At 49.2% G+C, this 20,059-nt stretch overlaps 1 protein-coding gene across 3 annotated transcripts in view; it reads right to left on the reverse strand.

The window, feature by feature from the left end:
* The window catches only part of pde4ba (phosphodiesterase 4B, cAMP-specific a), a 346,990-nt gene that overhangs the window by 70,726 nt on the left and 256,205 nt on the right, over window positions 1-20,059 (reverse strand). For all 3 annotated transcript variants that reach the window (XM_065009204.1, XM_065009203.1, XM_065009205.1), the window contains one exon: window positions 10,476-10,525. In XM_065009204.1, the coding sequence (XP_064865276.1) occupies window positions 10,476-10,525 (50 nt within the window). The remainder of the gene's footprint in view (window positions 1-10,475; window positions 10,526-20,059) is intronic.

Raw genomic sequence — 20,059 nt, forward strand, 5'->3', positions numbered from 1 at the left:
CAGCCTAAAAACAGGGAAACAGGTTGGAGCCTACAGTGAAAAGGCTATAACTCGCTTTACAGCTGTTTCCAGCCTAAAAACAGGGAAACAGGTTGCAGGTTGCAGCCTACAGTGAAAAGGCTATAACTCGCTTTACAGCTGTTTCCAGCCTAAAAACAGGGAAACAGGTTGCAGGTTGCAGCCTACAGTGAAAAGGCTAAAACTCGCTTTACAGCTGTTTCCAGCCTAAAAACAGGGAAACAGGTTGCAGCCTACAGTGAAAAGGCTATAACTCGCTTCACAGCTGTTTCCAGCCTAAAAACAGGGAAACAGGTTGGAGCCTACAGTGAAAAGGCTATAACTCGCTTTACAGCTGTTTCCAGCCTAAAAACAGGGAAACAGGTTGCAGGTTGCAGCCTACAGTGAAAAGGCTATAACTCGCTTTACAGCTGTTTCCAGCCTAAAAACAGGGAAACAGGTTGCAGGTTGCAGCCTACAGTGAAAAGGCTATAACTCGCTTTACAGCTGTTTCCAGCCTAAAAACAGGGAAACAGGTTGCAGGTTGCAGCCTACAGTGAAAAGGCTAAAACTCGCTTTACAGCTGTTTCCAGCCTAAAAACAGGGAAACAGGTTGCAGCCTACAGTGAAAAGGCTATAACTCGCTTTACAGCTGTTTCCAGCCTAAAAACAGGGAAACAGGTTGCAGGTTGCAGCCGACAATGAAAAGGCTATAACTCGCTACACAGCTGTTTCCAGCCTAAAAACAGGGAAACAGGTTGCAGGTTGCAGCCTACAGTGAAAAGGCTATATCTCGCTTCACAGCTGTTTCCAGCCTAAAAACAGGGAAACAGGTTGCAGGTTGCAGCCTACAGTGAAAAGGCTATAACTCGCATCACAGCTGTTTCCCGCCTAAAAACAGGGAAACAGGTTGCAGGTTGCAGCCTACAGTGAAAAGGCTATAACTCGCTTCACAGCTGTTTCCAGCCTAAAAACAGGGAAACAGGTTGCAGGTTGCAGCCTACAGTGAAAAGGCTATAACTAACTTCACAGCTGTTTCCCGCCTAAAAACAGGGAAACAGGTTGCAGCCTACAGTGAAAAGGCTATAACTCGCTTCACAGCTGTTTCCAGCCTAAAAACAGGGAAACAGGTTGCAGGTTGCAGCCTACAGTGAAAAGGCTATAACTCGCATCACAGCTGTTTCCAGCCTAAAAACAGGGAAACAGGTTGCAGCCTACAGTGAAAAGGCTATAACTCGCTTTACAGCTGTTTCCAGCCTAAAAACAGGGAAACAGGTTGCAGGTTGCTGCCTACAGTGAAAAGGCTATAACTCGCATCACAGCTGTTTCCCGCCTAAAAACAGGGAAACAGGTTGCAGGTTGCAGCCTACAGTGAAAAGGCTATAACTCGCTTCACAGCTGTTTCCAGCCTAAAAACAGGGAAACAGGTTGCAGGTTGCAGCCTACAGTGAAAAGGCTATAACTCGCTTCACAGCTGTTTCCCGCCTAAAAACAGGGAAACAGGTTGCAGCCTACAGTGAAAAGGCTATAACTCGCATCACAGCTGTTTCCAGCCTAAAAACAGGGAAACAGGTTGCAGCCTACAGTGAAAAGGCTATAACTCGCTTTACAGCTGTTTCCAGCCTAAAAACAGGGAAACAGGTTGCAGGTTGCAGCCTACAGTAAAAAGGCTATAACTCACTTCACAGCTGTTTCCAGCCTAAAAACAGGGAAACAGGTTGCAGCCTACAGTGAAAAGGCTATAACTCGCATCACAGCTGTTTCCAGCCTAAAAACAGGGAAACAGGTTGCAGCCTACAGTGAAAAGGCTATAACTCGCATCACAGCTGTTTCCAGCCTAAAAACAGGGAAACAGGTTGCAGGTTGGAGCCTACAGTGAAAAGGCTATAACTCGCTTTACAGCTGTTTCCAGCCTAAAAACAGGGAAACAGGTTGCAGGTTGGAGCCTACAGTGAAAAGGCTATAACTCGCTTCACAGCTGTTTCCAGCCTAAAAACAGGGGAACAGGTTGCAGGTTGCAGCCTACAGTAAAAAGGCTATAACTCGCTTCACAGCTGTTTCCCGCCTAAAAACAGGGAAACAGGTTGCAGGTTGCAGCCTACAGTGAAAAGGCTATAACTCGCTTCACAGCTGTTTCCCGCCTAAAAACAGGGAAGCAGGTTGCAGCCTACAGTGAAAAGGCTATAACTCGCTTCACAGCTGTTTCCAGCCTAAAAACAGGGAAACAGGTTGCAGGTTGCAGCCTACAGTGAAAAGGCTATAACTCGCTTCACAGCTGTTTCCAGCCTAAAAACAGGGAAACAGGTTGCAGGTTGCAGCCTACAGTGAAAAGGCTATAACTCGCTTCACAGCTGTTTCCAGCCTAAAAACAGGGAAACAGGTTGCAGGTTGCAGCCTACATTGTGCGGAGGGCTCTGTATGCAGCCCTGGACCATCGCTGACGCGTTTCGCTTGACTAAAAGCAGCGTAAGCCCTCTCATCAGTCCTTCCTTTCTCTCTCTTCCCTCAGTGACCTCTGTTGCATTCCTGCATACCAACACTGTATTAGCAGCAGGGTCAGTCCAGGATGGGAGTATTAAGAAACAGTCATAAACTGCCTGATGATGAGTAACTCTTTATTCCCTGTCTGGTCGGGGATCAGGTCATTACATCCTGGGCATGTATTATAGGAACACTGGCACAGCTACAGAACAGGGCTTTGAGAATGATCACACACGCGCACACACACACACACACGCAGCACCACCTCAGAACAGATCTAAAAGAAAACAGCCATATGAAGTGTTGTTTAAAAAGAGTCCAAACTTGATTGAATTCAGAGAAAGGTACTTGTTCCACCGTAAGATATAAAGGGCCTTGAACACAAACAGACGGTTCTGAATATTACAAAACCACGACGATAGGACAACACATTCTCATGCCTTAAATCTACTGCGTGCCATGTTTAACTGGTTAAGTCAAGACTCAACACATAGGATTTAAAGTAAACCACATTAAGCCGTTATTCCAAGACGATTCAGTGATTTCCTGGAGCTTTAAGGCTGAAAGGGGCAGATATGTGACTGATGCTCTAAGGGTCATCTGGGGATGGTCTTAGAGAAAGAGGAGCCTCGATAGAGGACTTACCAAATGTATCAGGGGCTGTCTTTATCTTTACCTCTCTCCTGTTTTACTACAGAGCTTACCTTAGCTCCAGACTTCACTTCCTGGGAACAGGCTTGTAATCTACGATGTATATGTGTGTGCATGCCTGTCCATGTGTCTAACTCTATGCCCTATTGCATAACACTCCTACATACTGTATGTAGAATCTTCATTTGAGCCAGTTTGCTACAGTTTGCAGCAACAGGAAATGTTAAATATTATGTGGATTATAATGAATGGACATTTTTGTCGTGGCTGATACATTTTTGGTGAAATTTCAAAGTGGAAATGACAAACTTCAGAAGCCTATAAAAACGTCAAATACAACAGGGTGATCATATTAAGATCCTACATCACTTTAGCCATACGTAGACTAGGCTTTACATGCCAAAGCAAACACTACTCCTGAGCTTAGGTTTGAAATAGCACATAGGGCCTCTCATTGGGAAAATGTCATGCTAGAGTCCTTCCTCATAGATAAATAGTCTAACAATGGACTTTACAATGGGACTTTCACCTAAAAGCCAGACTGTTAACACCTTTCTATAGAGCTGAATAGCCAAACACACAGTGTTTGAATGAAGCCTGTAGGTTCACAGGTCTGTTCACACACACGCGCACACACACATACACGCGCACGCACACAGTCACACAGGCTTTTTCCCACCCTGCGGTTCCTGTCGGAGGCAATTTCATCGCTGGGTCGACCTATCAGGAAGCCTGCTCATACCTATGTGTTTCCCCGTTAACATAGTACAGTCAACGCAGAGGGAAAACATTTCCTCTACGACTCTAGAACTATGACAGAGCACTGATGCCTTCGTCATGTCTGACCATCACAATAACACAACAGCAACATTCCTGTGGTGTTAAATACCAGGCTGGTCAAAAGAAAAATCCCAAAATAAACAAACTCACGAGGCTCAGAGGCAGAGTGTGCTGCTTAGACCACTCAGCCAAGGCAGTTCACAGTTCTCTAGCAAGCAGGGAGAGAACTTGATGATACTTAATGTTATTATTTTCTTACCTTCCCCAAACCATAGCTCCTAACCTTAACAACTCGGAATGAATACCTAAACTTAACCCTTTGAGTAATTTCGGTTTTAACCCTGTAACCATGCGGAATTAACCCTGTAACCACACAGAATTAATGGGGCAAGGTTGTGAAATACTACACAAGAATCCGTGAAGCGGGCGGAGCTACCCAACCTGTTCTGATTGTCATCAGTGATGATCTCTCTCCTCTCTCTTCTCTCTCTCTCCACCAACTCTCTCCTCTATCTCGCTTCTCTCTTTCTTCTCTCTCTCCTCTAATTCTCTATCTCTCATCTCTCTCTCTTCTCTAACTCTCGTCTATCTCCTCTATCTGTCTTCTCTCTTCTCTCTATCTATCTTCTCTCTCTCTCTCTTCTCTCTCTCCTATATCTCTCGCTCTCCTCTAACTCTCTTCTTTCTCTCCTCTATCTCTCTTCTCTTGCTCTCCTCTCTCTCTCTCTCTTCTCTCTCTCTCCTCTAACTCTGTCCCCTCTCTCCTCTTATCTCTTCCTGTTTTTCCTCTCTCTCTCCTCTATTTCTCTTCTTTCTCTCCTCTCTCTCTATTTTTTCTCTATATTTCTCTCCTCTATCTCTCTTCTCTTGCTCTCCTCTCTCTCTCTCTTCTCTCTCTCTCTCTCTCTCCTCTAACTCTGTTCTCTCTCTCCTCTTATCTCTTCCTGTTTTCCTCTCTCTCTCCTCTATTTCTCTTCTTTCTCTCTATCTCTCCTCTCTCTCTTTCCTCTAACTCTCTTTTTTCTCTCCTCTATTTATCTCCTCTCTCTCTTCTCTTGCTCTCCTCTCTCTTCTCTCTCTCTCTAACTATGTTCTCTCTCTTCCTGTTTCTCCTCTATCTCTCTTTCTTCATCTCTCCCCCCTGTATCTGTCCATCATCATGACCACTGTGAAAAACCGCACTGAGGTTTTTCCAATTACCTGCCTGCCTTGCTGCTGCGGTGAGCGCTAAATGGCACGTGCCACTCAGTGTGAGGGTGAGAAGTCATGACAATATCGGCCCTGTCACTGTCACTGTGATAAGAACATCATGTCCTGATAACCTTATGGAGTCTGTGTTGGTTATTTCCATTTCATACTATACAATATACACAACAACAGAATAGGCTATGTTGAGGCTTTATGCTGAGGCCTGACTCTAACATTAAGTGCAGCTCGTGCCATGACATCGTGTGAGCTGTGAGTGTGCAGGCCACAGACCAGTGTGTGAGTGTTTATCAGTGTTAAATATGTGCATGTGTGTTTCTATCAAGGTGTTTATAAGATGTGGGCACAGAGACAATGGCCCCTTGTCTGTCTGCATCCCATTTCTTCTCCAGTCCGCTGAAGGAGCAAACACACACAAAGCTACTGTTGCTTTGTCCAGCCAGTGGTCCAATAGTCACACACACACACACACACACACACACACACACACACACACACACACACACACACACACACACACACACACACACACACACACACACACACACAGCTTCCCTGCCTGCCAGACACAAAAACACCTCCTGGGTTCCGTCCGTCTGTCCGTCGTGTTCCGTTAAAACAGGGACAACAGGCCAATAACAGGATCAATCTGCTTCTCTCTTCCTGCCCTCCATTTCCTCCCCTCTGCCGGACGAAAAGAGAGGGGGAGCAGACGGAGGAAGGATGGGACAGGAAATCACTCTTTCCCTCTGTCTCATTGTCTCCAGTGTGACAGACAAAGACAGGGTCTGGCAAGCCTTACATCACACACTGTCATAGAGGGGGGGCAGGGTTTGTGTGTGGAGGAGGGGTGGGGGGATACAGGTGGAAGAGGGGAGGTGACCTCTCAGAGCATGGGAATATGGTAAGATGGAAGTGAGGGTGGTGTAATGGCTCTGGTATCATTCAGAGTAGCTATGCAGTAGGTAACCAACAACACTGTCAACGCCTTCAGCTACAGTATGTGGAAGTCTCATCAACTAACCTTGTGTTTAGATATAACCTAACCTGAGCAATTGAGGACAAGTGTATTATTGGAGGATTGGTTGAGTGGCTCTACCTGATCATTCACAAGGAGAAACCATGAAGGTAAAACACCTCCCATTAAAATCTACTTCATTCACAATTTTAGTGATGGGGAAAAAATCTTCACAGTTACATGTCAGGATATTATTTTTTTTATGATATATCGTATTGTTTGGACAATATCGCAATATTATTTTTGTGCTAGTTGTCTGTACCTGCAACCCTTTTCACGTAACCCTTCAACACCGCACTCAGTGAACCCTGTGATGCTGCCAGCATGCTAGTGATGTCCTCCTCTGAGGAGACTATGAACTAAAAGTACTGATAGAAAAGCACATGAAACCTCACAGTACCTAACTCAATAGGTCATAGTGATCGTCATAGCCTAGTCTGCTTATGGGAAACACACTCATTCTTCTCACACACACACACACACATACTCATGCACCTGACGAGCACTCCCTCTTCAGAAAGGGGAAGTGGCGGTCTGTCCATCTGCGCTGACAGGAAGTCAACAAAAGCCACATGCAGGCGGGCTGACGTCAATCAGGGCCCCGGAGCACTGTCACACCGGAACAGCTCCCTGCCCACACACACACACACCCACACACACACACACACACACACACACACACACACACACACACACACACACACACACACACAGGACCATACTCAAAAACATGTGCACACTGTGCACATACAGAAATACACTTATAGGCCTACTCATACGGATGCACATAAACGCATGCATTGGCACACACACACAAACGCACACACACACACACAGAGATGAATGACACACAAACACATCACGCACTTCCTCTTCTCTATTTCAATCTGCCCTTGTGTCTGCCTACATTGTGTGTGTGTGTGTGTGTGTGTGTGTGTGTGTGTGTGTGTACTCCTCTGTCCTTGTAGTCTTTGTATTATAAGTCCAATGACCGAAACTGTTTGGAAAAACCTATATCTTAACAATGTGAGAGGAATGACAATGAGTCCCTGTTACTGTGTTATGGCTGTGTCTGTAGCAGCAGACTCAACAGAATCCCATTCTCCTTCATTATTTTTATTTCACCTTTATTTAAGGTAGGCCAGTTGAGAACAAGTTCTCGTTTACAACTGCGACCTGGCCAAGATAAAGCAAAGCAGTGTGACACAAACAACAACACAGAGTTACACATGGAATAAACAAACATACAGTTAATAACACAATAGAAAAGTATATTTACAGTGTGTTAAAAATGAGTTAAGATTAGGGAGGTAAGGCAATAAATAGGCCATAGTGGCAAAATATTGACAATGTAGCAATTAAACACTGGAGTGATAGATGTGCAGAAGATGAATGTGCAAGTAACAATACTGGGGTGCAAAGGAGCAAATAATAAATAACAGGTATTTGAGGTAGTTGGGTGGGCTATTTACAGATGGGCCATGTACAGGTGCAATGATCAGTAAGCTGCTCTGACAGCTGGTGGTTAAAGTTAGTGAGGGAGATATAAGTCTCTAGCTTCAGTGATTTTTGCAATTCGTTCCAGTCATTGGATGCAGTCTTTTGAAGACTTTAGAAAGGCAGGGCAGGATGGATATAGGTCTATAACAGTTGGGTCTAGAGTGTCTCCCCCTTTGAAGAGGGGGATGACCGTGGCAGCTTTCCAATCTTTGAGGATCTCAGACGATACGAAAGAAAGGTTGAACAGGCTAGTAATAGGCCGGAACAATTGTGCCGGATAATTTTAGAAAGAGAGGGTCCAGATTGTCTAGCCCAGCTGATTTGTAGGGGTCCAGATTTTGCAGCTCTTTCAGAACATCAGATATCTGGATTTGGGTCGTTTGACCACGGACATAATTACGGATGCAGGCAATGAGGCAGTGATCGCTGAGATCCTGGTTGAAGACAGCAGAGGTGTATTTAGAGGGCAAGTTGGTCAGGATGATATCTATGAGTGTGCCCATGGTTACGGATTTAGGGATGTACCTGGTAGATTCCTTGATCATTTGTGTGAGATTGAGGGCATCTAATTTAGATTGTAGGACGGCCGGGGTGTTAAGCATATCCCAGTTTAGGTCACCAAACAGTATGAACTCTGAAGATAGATGGGGGGCAATCAATTCACATATAGTGTCCAGTGCACAGCTGGACAAGCAGCAACAGTGAGAGACTTATTTCTGGAAAGGTGGATTTTTAAAAGTAGAAGCTCGAACTTACCAAAACAGCAGTAGACAAGGCATATTGACATTAGGGAGAGGCATGTGTAGCCGAGTGATCATAGGGTCCAATGAGCAGCTATAGATGAGTCAGGGAGCCGTTCGGTAGTCGCTACTATGCTAGGAGCTGGAGACATGGAGATTCAGAAAGCTAGCGGGCCGGGGCTAGCAGATGGGTCTTCTGTGAAATTGGAATGGAAAAGCCTGTTGAAACCACCTTGGACGATTACGTCTGCAGACCAGTCGTGATGGATGGCTGGGCTCTGTGTCGGCAATAAAGGGTCCAGGCCAATTGGCAAAAGAGGTATTGTAGCCCAAGAATTAACTAGCTCTTCGGCCAGTCGGGAGATGGGCCTAGTTCAAGGCTAGCTCAAGGCTAACTGGTGCTTGCTTCGGGAAAGAGGCATTAGCCAGCAGCAGCCACTCGGTTGCAGCTAGCTAGCTGCGATGATCCGGTGTAATGGTCCAGAGCTTAAGGCAGGAATCCGGTGATGTGGTAGAGAAAAAGCAGTCCGATATGCTCTGGGTTGATATCACGCTGTGCAGACTGGCAGGTATTGGCCGAGCTGAAGCTGGCTGGTGTCCGAGCTAAAAGTGAAGACCACCAGCAGTGGATAACTGACTACTAGCTGGTAGCTAGTTAGCTGGCTAGCTTCTGATGGGGGTTCCGGTTTCAAAGTATAAAAAATAGCAGATCCGTACCACATTGGGTAAGAAGGGTTGCAGGAAAGTATATTCAGTTCGTAGATGGAAAGTGAGATTCAAATATATACGAAATGTATATGTATGTAAAAAAACAGAGAAAAACTACTATTTACACAGGACAAGACAAACACACGTCCGACTGCTACGCCATCTTGGATTATGATGCTAACCACTAATGAAAAGCCACACTTCTCCTGCTATGTTTAATCAACATTTTTCAGAGATCCTCTGTCTTGTCTTGCCAAGAGTGTGTGAGTGTGTTTGTGAGTGTGTGTCTATGTGTGTGTGTGTGTGACAAACAGTCTTCTCGTTATGGCAGCCTGCCCTCCTGACACTATCATACAAGCTCAAGGACACAGTCAGGAGTTCCCAGTCATGCACACATGTGTGTTTCTATCAAGGTGTTTATAAGATGTGGGCACAGAGACAATGGCCCCTTGTCTGTCTGCATCCCATTTCTTCTCCAGTCCGCTGAAAGAGCAAACACACACAAAGCTACTGTTGCTTTGTCCAGCCAGTGGTCCAATAGTCACACACACACACACACACACACACACACACACACACACACACACACACACACACACACACACACACACACACACACACACATATCATTGTCTCTACTCCATTACAGTACAATGAGCAGGATTCACATGATGTTGTGTTTTCAGTGAGAAGTGAGAGGTTTCCTGGTACTCCCCCATCAGAGCAGTCAGACTAAAAACAGGCTTGGGGGGTGTTGTTTCTAACACTGATGACAGAGCCAGGGAAGACAGCCAACACATTCTGTACGCGCAAATGAGAGGGGGGAGAGGGATGAGGTGAGGTAGGAGTTGAGGGAGGGGATGAGGGAGGACAAAAGGGAGGGGTGTAGGAGGGTGAAAGGTGTGGGGTAAGGGAGGGATTGAGGGTGTAGGTGAGGTCTCAGGGATCAAGTGTAGACAAGATAGCAAGAGAAGAGAGAGAGGGACAGACGGAGGAGGAGAGGGAAGAGAGCGGGACAGACGGAGGAGGAGAGAGACAGAAGGGAGAGATTGAGAGAGAGAGAGACAGACAGAGGAGGAGAGAGAAGAGAGAGGGACAGACGGAGGAGGAGAGAGAAGAGAGAGGGACAGACGGAGGAGGAGAGAGACAGAAGGGAGAGATTGAGAGAGAGAGAGAGACAGACGGAGGAGGAGAGAGAAGAGAGAGGGACAGACAGAGGAGGAGAGACACAGAAGGGAGAGATTGAAAGAGAAGAGAGAACGAGAGAATGGTCTTGACATTGATACATTATCTTAAGATTTAAGCTTAGGAAAACATATGGAAAGACAAACTAACATCCCTGTCTTTGGGACACCAGGTGCATTGCAGGAGAGAGTGATGCATTGTGGTCTTACCTGGCAGACAGACTCTTGTGATGGGAGGCTGAGTGGCCGCAGGGGACCTCCTGAGGAAACAGAGAACATAAGTATGGATATGAAATACATTTTGATAGGCCTACGTCACTTCGTAATATTCTGATATGGCCAACCACATCTGGTAAGACTATATAGGTTAAGTCATTCTAAATGAGGAGTGACAGAAGAGATGAAAGACAGAGGAGAGGAGAGACAGAGGAGAGGAGAGACAGAGAGGAGAGACAGAAGAGAGGGGAGACAGAGAGGGGAGACAGAGGAGAGGAGAGACAGAGGAGAGGAGAGACAGAGGAGAGGGGAGAAAGAGAGGGGAGACAGAGGAGAGGAGAGACAGAGGAGAGGACAGACAGAGGAGAGGAGAGACAGAGGAGAGGAGAGACAGAGAGGAGAGACAGAGAGGAGAGACAGAGGAGAGAGGAGAGACAGAGGAGAGGAGAGACAGAGGAGAGGAGAGACAGAGGAGAGGAGAGACAGAGAGGGGAGAGACAGAGAGGAGAGACAGAGAGGAGAAACAGAGGAGAGGAGAGACAGAGGAGAGGAGAGACAGAGGAGAGGAGAGACAGAGAGGAGAGACAGAGGAGAGGAGAGACAGAGGAGAGACAGAGGAGAGGAGAGACAGAGAGGGAGAGACAGGAAAGGAGAGACAGGAGAGGAGACAGAGGAGAGGAGAGACAGAGAGGGGAGACAGAGAGACAGAGGAGAGGAGAGACAGAGAGAGGAGAGACAGAGAGGAGAGACAGAGGAGAGGAGAGACAGAGGAGAGGAGAGACAGGAAAGGAGAGACAGGAGAGGAGAGACAGAGAGAGGAGAGACAGAGGAGAGGAGAGAGAGAGACAGGAGAGGAGAGACAGAGAGGCGAGACAGAGGAGAGGAGAGACAGAGGAGAGGGGAGAAAGAGAGGGGAGACAGAGAGGGGAGACAGAGGAGAGGAGACACAGAGGAGAGGAGAGACAGAGAGGAGAGACAGAGGAGAGGAGAGACAGAGGAGAGAGAGACAGAGGGAGACAGAGGACAGAGAGAGGAGAGACAGAGGAGAGAAGAAGAGACAGAGAGAGGAGAGACAGACAGAGAGGAGAGACAGAGAGGAGAGACAGAGGAGAGGAGAGACAGAGAGGAGAGACAGAAGGAGAGAGAGAGAGGAGAGACAGAGAGAGGAGAGACAGAGAGAGAGAGACAGAGGAGAGGAGAGACAGGAAAGAAGAGACAGGAGAGGAGAGACAGGAGAGGAGAGACAGAGAGGCGAGACAGAGGAGAGGAGAGACAGAGGAGAGGAGAGACAGAGGAGAGGAAAGACAGAGGAGAGGAGAGACAGAGAGGAGAGACAGGAGGAGAGGAGAGACAGAGAGAGACAGAGGAGGAGAGACAGAGGAGAGGAGAGACAGGAAAGGAGAGACAGGAGAGGAGAGACAGGAGAGGAGAGACAGGAGAGGAGAGACAGGAGAGGAGAGACAGAGGAGAGGAGAGACAGAGGAGAGAAGAGACAGAGAGGAGAGAGAGGAGAGAGGAGGAGAGAGAGACAGAGAGGGAGAGAGAGGAGAGGAGAGACAGGGAGAGGAGAGACAGAGAGGGAGAGACAGAGAGGAGAGACAGAGAGAGAGGAGAGACAGAGGAGAGAGAGACAGAGGAGAGGAGAGACAGAGAGAGAGAGAGAGACAGAGAGAGGAGAGACAGAGAGAGAGGAGAGACAGAGGAGAGGAGAGACAGAGGAGAGAGAGACAGAGAGAGAGACAGGAGAGGAGAGACAGAGAGGAGAGACAGAGAGAGAGGAGAGAGAGACAGAGAGGAGAGACAGAGGAGAGACAGAGGAGACAAAGAGAGAGAGAGGAGAGGAGAGACAGAGAGAGGAGAGACAGAGGAGAGAGGAGAGACAGAGAGGAGAGACAGAGAGAGAGAGACAGAGAGGAGAGACAGAGGAGAGAGAGACAGAGGAGAGAGAGAGAGAGAGAGAGACAGAGAGGAGAGAGAGGAGAGAGAGAGAGAGACAGAGGAGAGGAGAGACAGAGGAGAGGAGAGACAGAGAGAGAGAGAGAGAGACAGAGACAGGAGAGACAGAGAGGAGAGAGAGAGACAGAGGAGGGAGAGAGAGACAGAGAGAGGAGAGACAGAGAGAGGAGAGAGAGGAGAGGAGAGAGAGAGGAGAGGACAGAGAGAGAGAGACAGAGAGAGAGGAGAGACAGAGAGAGGGAGAGACAGAGGAGAGAGAGACAGAGGAGAGGAGAGAGGAGAGACAGAGGAGAGAGGAGAGAGGAGAGGAGAGACAGAGAGGAGAGACAGAGGAGAGACAGGAGAGAGAGAGAGACAGAGAGAGAGAAGACAGAGAGGAGAGACAGAGGGAGAGACAGGAGGAGAGACAGAGAGGGGAGAGAGAGAGGAGAGACAGAGGAGAGGAGAGACGGAGGAGAGGAGAGACAGAGGAGAGACAGAGGAGGAGAGACAGAGGAGAGGAGAGACAGAGGAGAGGAGAGACATAGGAGAGGAAAGACAGAGAGGAGAGACAGGAGAGACAGAGAGGAGAAACAGAGAAGAGAGACAGAGGAGAGGAGAAACAGAGGAGAGACAGAGAGGAGAGAGGAGAGGTAGACAGAGGAGAGGAGAGACAGAGGAGAGGAGAGACATAGGAGAGGAGAAACAGAGAGAGACAGAGAGGAGAGACAGAGAGGAGAGACAGAGAAGAGAGACAGAGGAGAGGAGAGACAGAGGAGAGGAGAAACGGAGAAGAGAGACAGAGGAGAGGGGAGACAGAGAGAGAGAGACAGAGGAGAGAGAGACAGAAAGAAGAGACAGAGAGAGAGAGACAGAGAGAGGAGACAGAGGAGAGGAGAGACAGAGGAGAGGAGAGACAGAGAGAGGAGGAGAGAGAGACAGAGAGGAGAGACAGAGAGAGGAGAGACAGAGAGGAGAGACAGAGAGGAGAGACAGAGGAGAGGGAGAGACAGAGAGGAGAGACAGAGAGAGAGAGACAGAGAGAGGAAGACAGAGAGGAGAGACAGAGGAGAGGAGAGACAGAGAGGAGAGACAGAGGAGAGGAGAGAGAGAGGAGAGGAGAGAGACAGAGGAGAGGAGAGACAGAGAGGAGAGACAGGAGAGAGAGGAGAGACAGAGAGAGAGAGACAGAGGAGAGAGGAGAGACAGAGAGGAGAGACAGAGGAGAGAGAGGAGAGACAGAGAGGAGAGAGAGAGGAGAGGTAGACAGAGGAGAGGAGAGACAGAGGAGAGGAGAGAGAGGAGAGGAGAGACAGAGAGGAGAGACAGAGGAGAGAGAGACAGAGGGAGAGACAGAGGAGAGACAGAGAGGAGAGACAGAGGAGAGGAGAGACAGAGGAGAGACAGAGAGGACAGACAGAGAGGAGAGACAGAGGAGAGGAGAGACAGAGGAGAGGAGAGACAGAGAGGAGAGACAGAGGAGAGGAGAGACAGAGAGAGAGACAGAGGAGAGGAGAGACAGAGGAGAGAGAGACAGAGGAGAGACAAGAGACAGAGAGAGAGAGAGAGGAGAGGAGACAGAGGAGAGGAGAGACAGAGAGAGAGAGACAGAGGAGAGAGAGAGACAGAGGAGAGGAGAAACAGAGAGGAGAGAGACAGAGGAGAGGAGAGACAGAGAGAGAGAGACAGAGAGACAGGAGACAGAGAGAGAGACAGAGAGAGGTAGACAGAGACAGCAGAGGAGAGACAGAGGAGAGACAGAGAGAGAGACAGAGGAGAGGAGAGACAGGAAAGAAGAGACAGGAGAGGAGAGACAGGAGAGGAGAGACAGAGAGGAGAGACAGAGGAGAGGAGAGACAGAGGAGAGGAGAGAGACAGAGGAGAGGAGAGACAGAGGAGAGGAGAGACAGAGAAGAGAGAGACAGAGGACAGAGGAGAGACAGAGGAGGAGAGACAGAGGAGAGGAGAGACAGAGAGGAGAGAGAGAGGAGAGGAGACAGAGGAGAGGAGAGAGAGACAGACAGAGAGAGAGAGACAGAGGAGAGGAGAGAGGAGAGGAGAGGAGACACAGAAGAGAGACAGAGGAGAGGAGAGACAGAGAGACAAGAGGAGAGGAGAGACAGAGGAGAGACAGAGGAGAGGAGAGACAGAGGAGAGGAGAGACAGAGGAGAGGGAGAGACAGGAGGAGGAGAGACAGAGGAGAGGAAAGACAGAGAGGAGAGAGAGGAGAGAGACAGAGAGGAGAGACAGGAGGAGAAGAGACAGAGGAGAGAGAGACAGAGGAGAGGAGAGACAGAGGAGAGAGAGAGAGACAGAGAGAGAGACAGAGGAGAGGAGAGACAGAGAGAGAGAGACAGAGGAGAGAGACAGAGAGGAGAGAGGAGAGGAGAGACAGAGGAGAGGAGAGACAGAGAGAGACAGAGAGACAGAGGAGAGGAGAGAAACAGAGAGATAGACAGAGGAGAGGAGAGACAGAGAGGAGAGACAGAGGAGAGAAGAGACAGAGAGAGGAGAGACAGAGGAGAGGAGAGACAGAGAGGAGAGACAGAGGAGAGGAGAGACAGAGAGGAGAGACAGAGGAGAGACAGAGAGGAGAGACAGAGAGGAGAGACAGAGGAGAGGAGAGACAGAGAGGAGAGACAGAGGAGAGGAGAGACAGAGGAGGGAGAGACAGAGGAGAGGAGGAGAGAGACAGAGGAGAGGAGAGACAGAGGAGAGAGAGAGACAGAGAGGAGAGACAGAGAGAGAGAGAGACAGAGGAGAGGAGAGACAGAGGAGAGGAGAGAGAAGAGACAGAGGAGAGACAGAGAGGAGAGACAGAGGAGAGAGAGAGACAGAGAGGAGAGACAGAGAGAGAGAGAGAGAGAGGAGAGGAAGAGAGACAGAGAGGAGAGACAGAGAGGAGAGACAGAGAGGAGAGAAAGACAGAGGAGAGGAGAGACAGAGGGGAGAGACAGAGGAGAGAGGAGAGACAGAGGGGAGAGACAGAGGAGAGAGGAGAGACAGAGAGAGAGAGAGACAGAGAGAGACAGGAGAGACAGAGAGGAGAGACAGAGGAGAGGAGAGACAGAGGAGAGAGAAACAGAGAAGATAGACAGAGGAGAGAGAGAGACAGAGAGGAGAGACAGAGGAGAGAGAAGAGACAGAGAGGAGAGACAGAGAGAGGTAGACAGAGGAGAGAGAGACAGAGGAGAGGAGAGACAGAGAGGAGAGACAGAGGAGAGGAGAGACAGAGAGGAGAGACAGAGGGAGAGACAGAGGAGAGGAAAGACAGAGAGGAGAGACAGAGGAGAGGAGAGACAGAGAGGAGAGAGAGGAGAGGAGAGACAGAGGAGAGGAGAGACAGAGGAGAGGAGAGACAGAGGAGAGACAGAAAGGAGAGACAGAGGAGAGGAGAAACAGAGAAGAGAGACAGAGGAGAGGAGAGACAGAGAGGAGAGACAGAGGAGAGAAGAGACAGAGAGGAGAGAGAGGAGAGGTAGACAGAGGAGAGGAGAGACAGAGGAGAGGAGAGACAGAGGAGAGGAGAGACGGAGGAGAGGAGAGACAGAGAGGAGAGACAGAGGAGAGACAGAGAGGAGAGACAGAGGAGAGGAGAGACAGAGAGGAGAGACAGAGGAGAGGAGAGACAGAGAGGAGAGACAGAGAGGAGAGACAGAGGAGAGGGAGAGACAGAGGGGAGACAGGGGAGAGGAGAAACAGAGGGAGAGACAGAGGAGAGAGAGGAGAAACAGAGAAGAGAGACAGAGGAGAGGGAGAGAGCCAGAGAGAAAGACAGAGGAGAGAAGAGACAGAGAGGAGAGAGAGGAGAGGAGAGACAGAGGAGAGAGACACAGAGGAGAGGAGGAGAGAGGAGGAGAGACAAAGACAGAGAGAGGAGAGACAGAGAGGAGAGAGACAGAGGAGAGGAGAGACAGAGAGGAGAGACAGAGAGGAGAGACAGAGGAGAGGAGAGACAGAGAGGAGACAGAGGAGAGGGAGAAACAGAGAGAGAGAGAGAGAGACAGGAGAGAGGAGAGACAGAGAGGAGAGACAGAGGAGAGGGAGAGACAGAGAGGAGAGAGAGAGAGAGACAGTAGACAGAGGAGAGGAAAGACAGAGAGAGAGAGACAGAGGAGAGGAGGAGAGACAGAGAGGAGAGACAGAGGAGAGACAGAGAGGAGAGACAGAGAGGAGACAGAGAGGAGAGAGAGGAGACAGGGGAGAAGAGAGAGGAGAGACAGAGAAGAGAGACAGAGGAGAGGAGAGACAGAGGAGAGGAGAAACAGAGAAGAGAGACAGAGGAGAGGAGAGACAGAGAGGAGAGACAGAGGAGAGAAGAGACAGAGAGGAGAGAGAGGAGAGGTAGACAGAGGAGAGGAGAGACAGAGGAGAGGAGAGACAGAGAGGAGAGACAGAGGAGAGACAGAGAGGAGAGACAGAGGAGAGGAGAGACAGAGAGGAGAGACAGAGAGGAGAGACAGAGAGGAGAGACAGAGGAGAGGAGAGACAGAGAGGAGAGACAGAGAGGAGAGACAGAGGAGAGGAGAGACAGAGAGGAGAGAAAGAGGAGAGGAGAGACAGAGGGGAGACACAGAGGAGAGGAGAAACAGAGGGGAGACAGCAGAGGAGAGGAGAAACAGAGAAGAGAGACAGAGGAGAGGGAAGACAGAGAGGAGAGACAGAGGAGAGAAGAGACAGAGAGGAGAGAGAGGAGAGGAGACAGAGGAGAGGAGAGACAGAGGAGAGGAGAGACAGAGGAGAGGAGAGACGGAGGAGAGGAAAGACAGAGAGGAGAGACAGAGGAGAGACAGAGAGGAGAGACAGAGGAGAGGAGAGACAGAGAGGAGAGACAGAGAGGAGAGACAGAGGAGAGGAAAGACAGAGAGGAGAGACAGAGGAGAGGAGAGACAGAGAGAGGAGAGAGAGGAGAGGAGAGACAGAGGAGAGGAGAGACAGAGGAGAGGAGAGACAGAGAGGAGACACAGAGGAGAGGAGAAACAGAGAAGAGAGACAGAGGAGAGGGAAGACAGAGAGGAGAGACAGAGGAGAGAAGAGACAGAGAGGAGAGAGAGGAGAGGTAGACAGAGGAGAGGAGAGACAGGGAGAGGAGAGACAGAGGAGAGGAGAGATGGAGGAGAGGAAAGACAGAGAGGAGAGACAGAGACAGAGAGAGAGACAGAGAGGGAGAGACAGAGGAGAGGAGAGACAGAGGAGGAGAGACAGAGAGGAGAGACAGAGGAGAGGAGAAACAGAGAAGAGAGACAGAGGAGAGGGAAGACAGAGAGGAAAGACAGAGGAGAGAAGAGACAGAGAGGAGAGAGAGGAGAGGTAGACAGAGGAGAGGAGAGGAGAGACGGAGGAGAGGAAATTAGGAGAGGAGAGACAGAGGAGAGACAGAGAGAGGAGAGACAGAGGAGAGGAGAGACAGAGGAGAGGAGAGACAGAGAGGAGAGACAGAGGAGAGGAGAGACAGAGAGGAGAGACAGAGAGGAGAGACAGAGGAGAGGAGAGACAGAGAGGAGAGACAGAGAGGAGAGACAGAGGAGAGGAAAGACAGAGAGGAGAGACAGAGGAGAGGAGAGACAGAGAGGAGAGAGAGAGGAGAGAGGACAGAGGAGAGGAGAGACAGAGGAGAGAGAGACAGAGGAGAGACAGAAAGGAGACACAGAGGAGAGGAGAAACAGAGAAGAGAGACAGAGGAGAGGGAAGACAGAGAGGAGAGACAGAGGAGAGAAGAGACAGAGAGAGAGAGAGAGGAGAGAGTAGACAGAGGGAGAGGAGAGACATAGGAGAGGAGAGACAGAGGAGAGAGGAGAGAGATGGAGGAGAGGAAAGACAGAGAGGAGAGACAGAGGAGAGACAGAGAGGAGAGACAGAGGAGAGGCGAGACAGAGAGGAGAGACAGAGAGGAGAGACAGAGGAGAGGAGAGACAGAGAGGAGAGACAGAGAGGAGAGACAGAGGAGAGGAAAGACAGAGAGGAGAGACAGAGGAGAGGAGAGACAGAGAGGAGTGAGAGGAGAGGTAGACAGAGGAGAGGAGAGACAGAGGAGAGGAGAGACAGAGGAGAGACAGAAAGGAGACACAGAGGAGAGGAGAAACAGAGAAGAGAGACAGAGGAGAGGGAAGACAGAGAGGAGAGACAGAGGAGAGAAGAGACAGAGAGGAGAGAGAGGAGAGGTAGACAGAGGAGAGGAGAGACATAGGAGAGGAGAGTCAGAGGAGAGGAGAGATGGAGGAGAGGAAAGACAGAGAGGAGAGACAGAGGAGAGACAGAGAGGAGAGACAGAGGAGAGGCGAGACAGAGAGGAGAGACAGAGAGGAGAGACAGAGGAGAGGAGAGACGGAGAGGAGAGACAGAGAGGAGAGACAGAGGAGAGGAGAGACATAGAGGAGAGACAGAGGAGAGGAGAGACAGAGGGGAGGCAGAGGAGAGGAGAAACAGAGAAGAGAGACAGAGGAGAGGGAAGACAGAGAGGAAAGCCAGAGGAGAGAAGAGACAGAGAGGAGAGAGAGGAGAGGTAGACAGAGGAGAGGAGAGACAGAGGAGAGACAGAGGAGAGGAGAGACGGAGGAGAGGAAAGACAGAGAGGAGAGACAGAGGAGAGACAGAGAGGAGAGACAGAGGAGAGGAGAGACAGAGAGGAGAGACAGAGGAGAGAGAGGAGAGGTAGACAGAGGAGAGGTAGACAGAGGAGAATAAGAATGAGGCCAACATGTCCGTGAGGATTACAGTGAGAAGAGGACGGGAAAGAGAGAGAGATTAAGAAAGGCAGCAGATAAATGAAGAATAAAAGGGGAATTGCTCTCAAAGCACACCTGCCTGATCTGATCTGTGTGTTTACGTGAGTGCATTTATTTTTATTTAACTTGGCAAGTCAGTTAAGAACAAATTCTTATTTACAATGACGGCCTAGGAACATTGGGTTAGCTGCCTTGTTCAGGGGCAGAAGGACAGATTTTTGCCTCATCAACTCGGGATTTGATGGGTTACCGGCCCAACACTCTAACCATTAGGCTACCTGCCGCTCCGTGCATGTGTGTGCATGCATGAAAGTGTGTTTGTCTACAAGAGTGTGTGTGCGCCTGCAAGCACGCATGCATGCATGCAAGTATGTGTGTCTGTGAGTGTTTGTGTGCATTCCAGCATTCAAACATGTATGCATGACATGTGTGCATGCAAGTATGTGTGTCTGAAAGTACAATGAGCCGAATCCCAGTGTGTGTTCCTGCGAGGGTGCGTTCATGATGTGTGTTTGTGTGAGAGCTGAATGTAGGTCAGGGGGACTTTGGTTTTCAATATGGCAGGCTATTCAACACAAGCTTTTTATGAACAGAGATTGTATTCCAGTATCTTTACAGCTAGAGGCAGAATACAGACTCCGTCAGGTGATATCTGAATGCAGGAGGAACGATGCCCTACATACAAATATATACATAATACACGTTTTCTGTTTTGTAATATTAGTCTGCAATATCAACTCAATGGAGAAGCTATGCGTTCAAGTCTGAGTCAGTCTGAGTCCCAGTCTGATTCTAGAGGAGGATGTTCTGCACTTCATAGTAAGGCATATACAGTGGGGCAAAAAAGTATTTAGTCAGCCAGCAATTGTGCAAGTTCTCCCACTTAAAAAGATGAGAGAGGCCTGTAATTGTCATCA

This window comes from Oncorhynchus nerka, linkage group LG24 (assembly GCF_034236695.1).
Source record: "Oncorhynchus nerka isolate Pitt River linkage group LG24, Oner_Uvic_2.0, whole genome shotgun sequence".
NCBI classification, from domain to species: Eukaryota; Metazoa; Chordata; class Actinopteri; order Salmoniformes; family Salmonidae; genus Oncorhynchus; species Oncorhynchus nerka.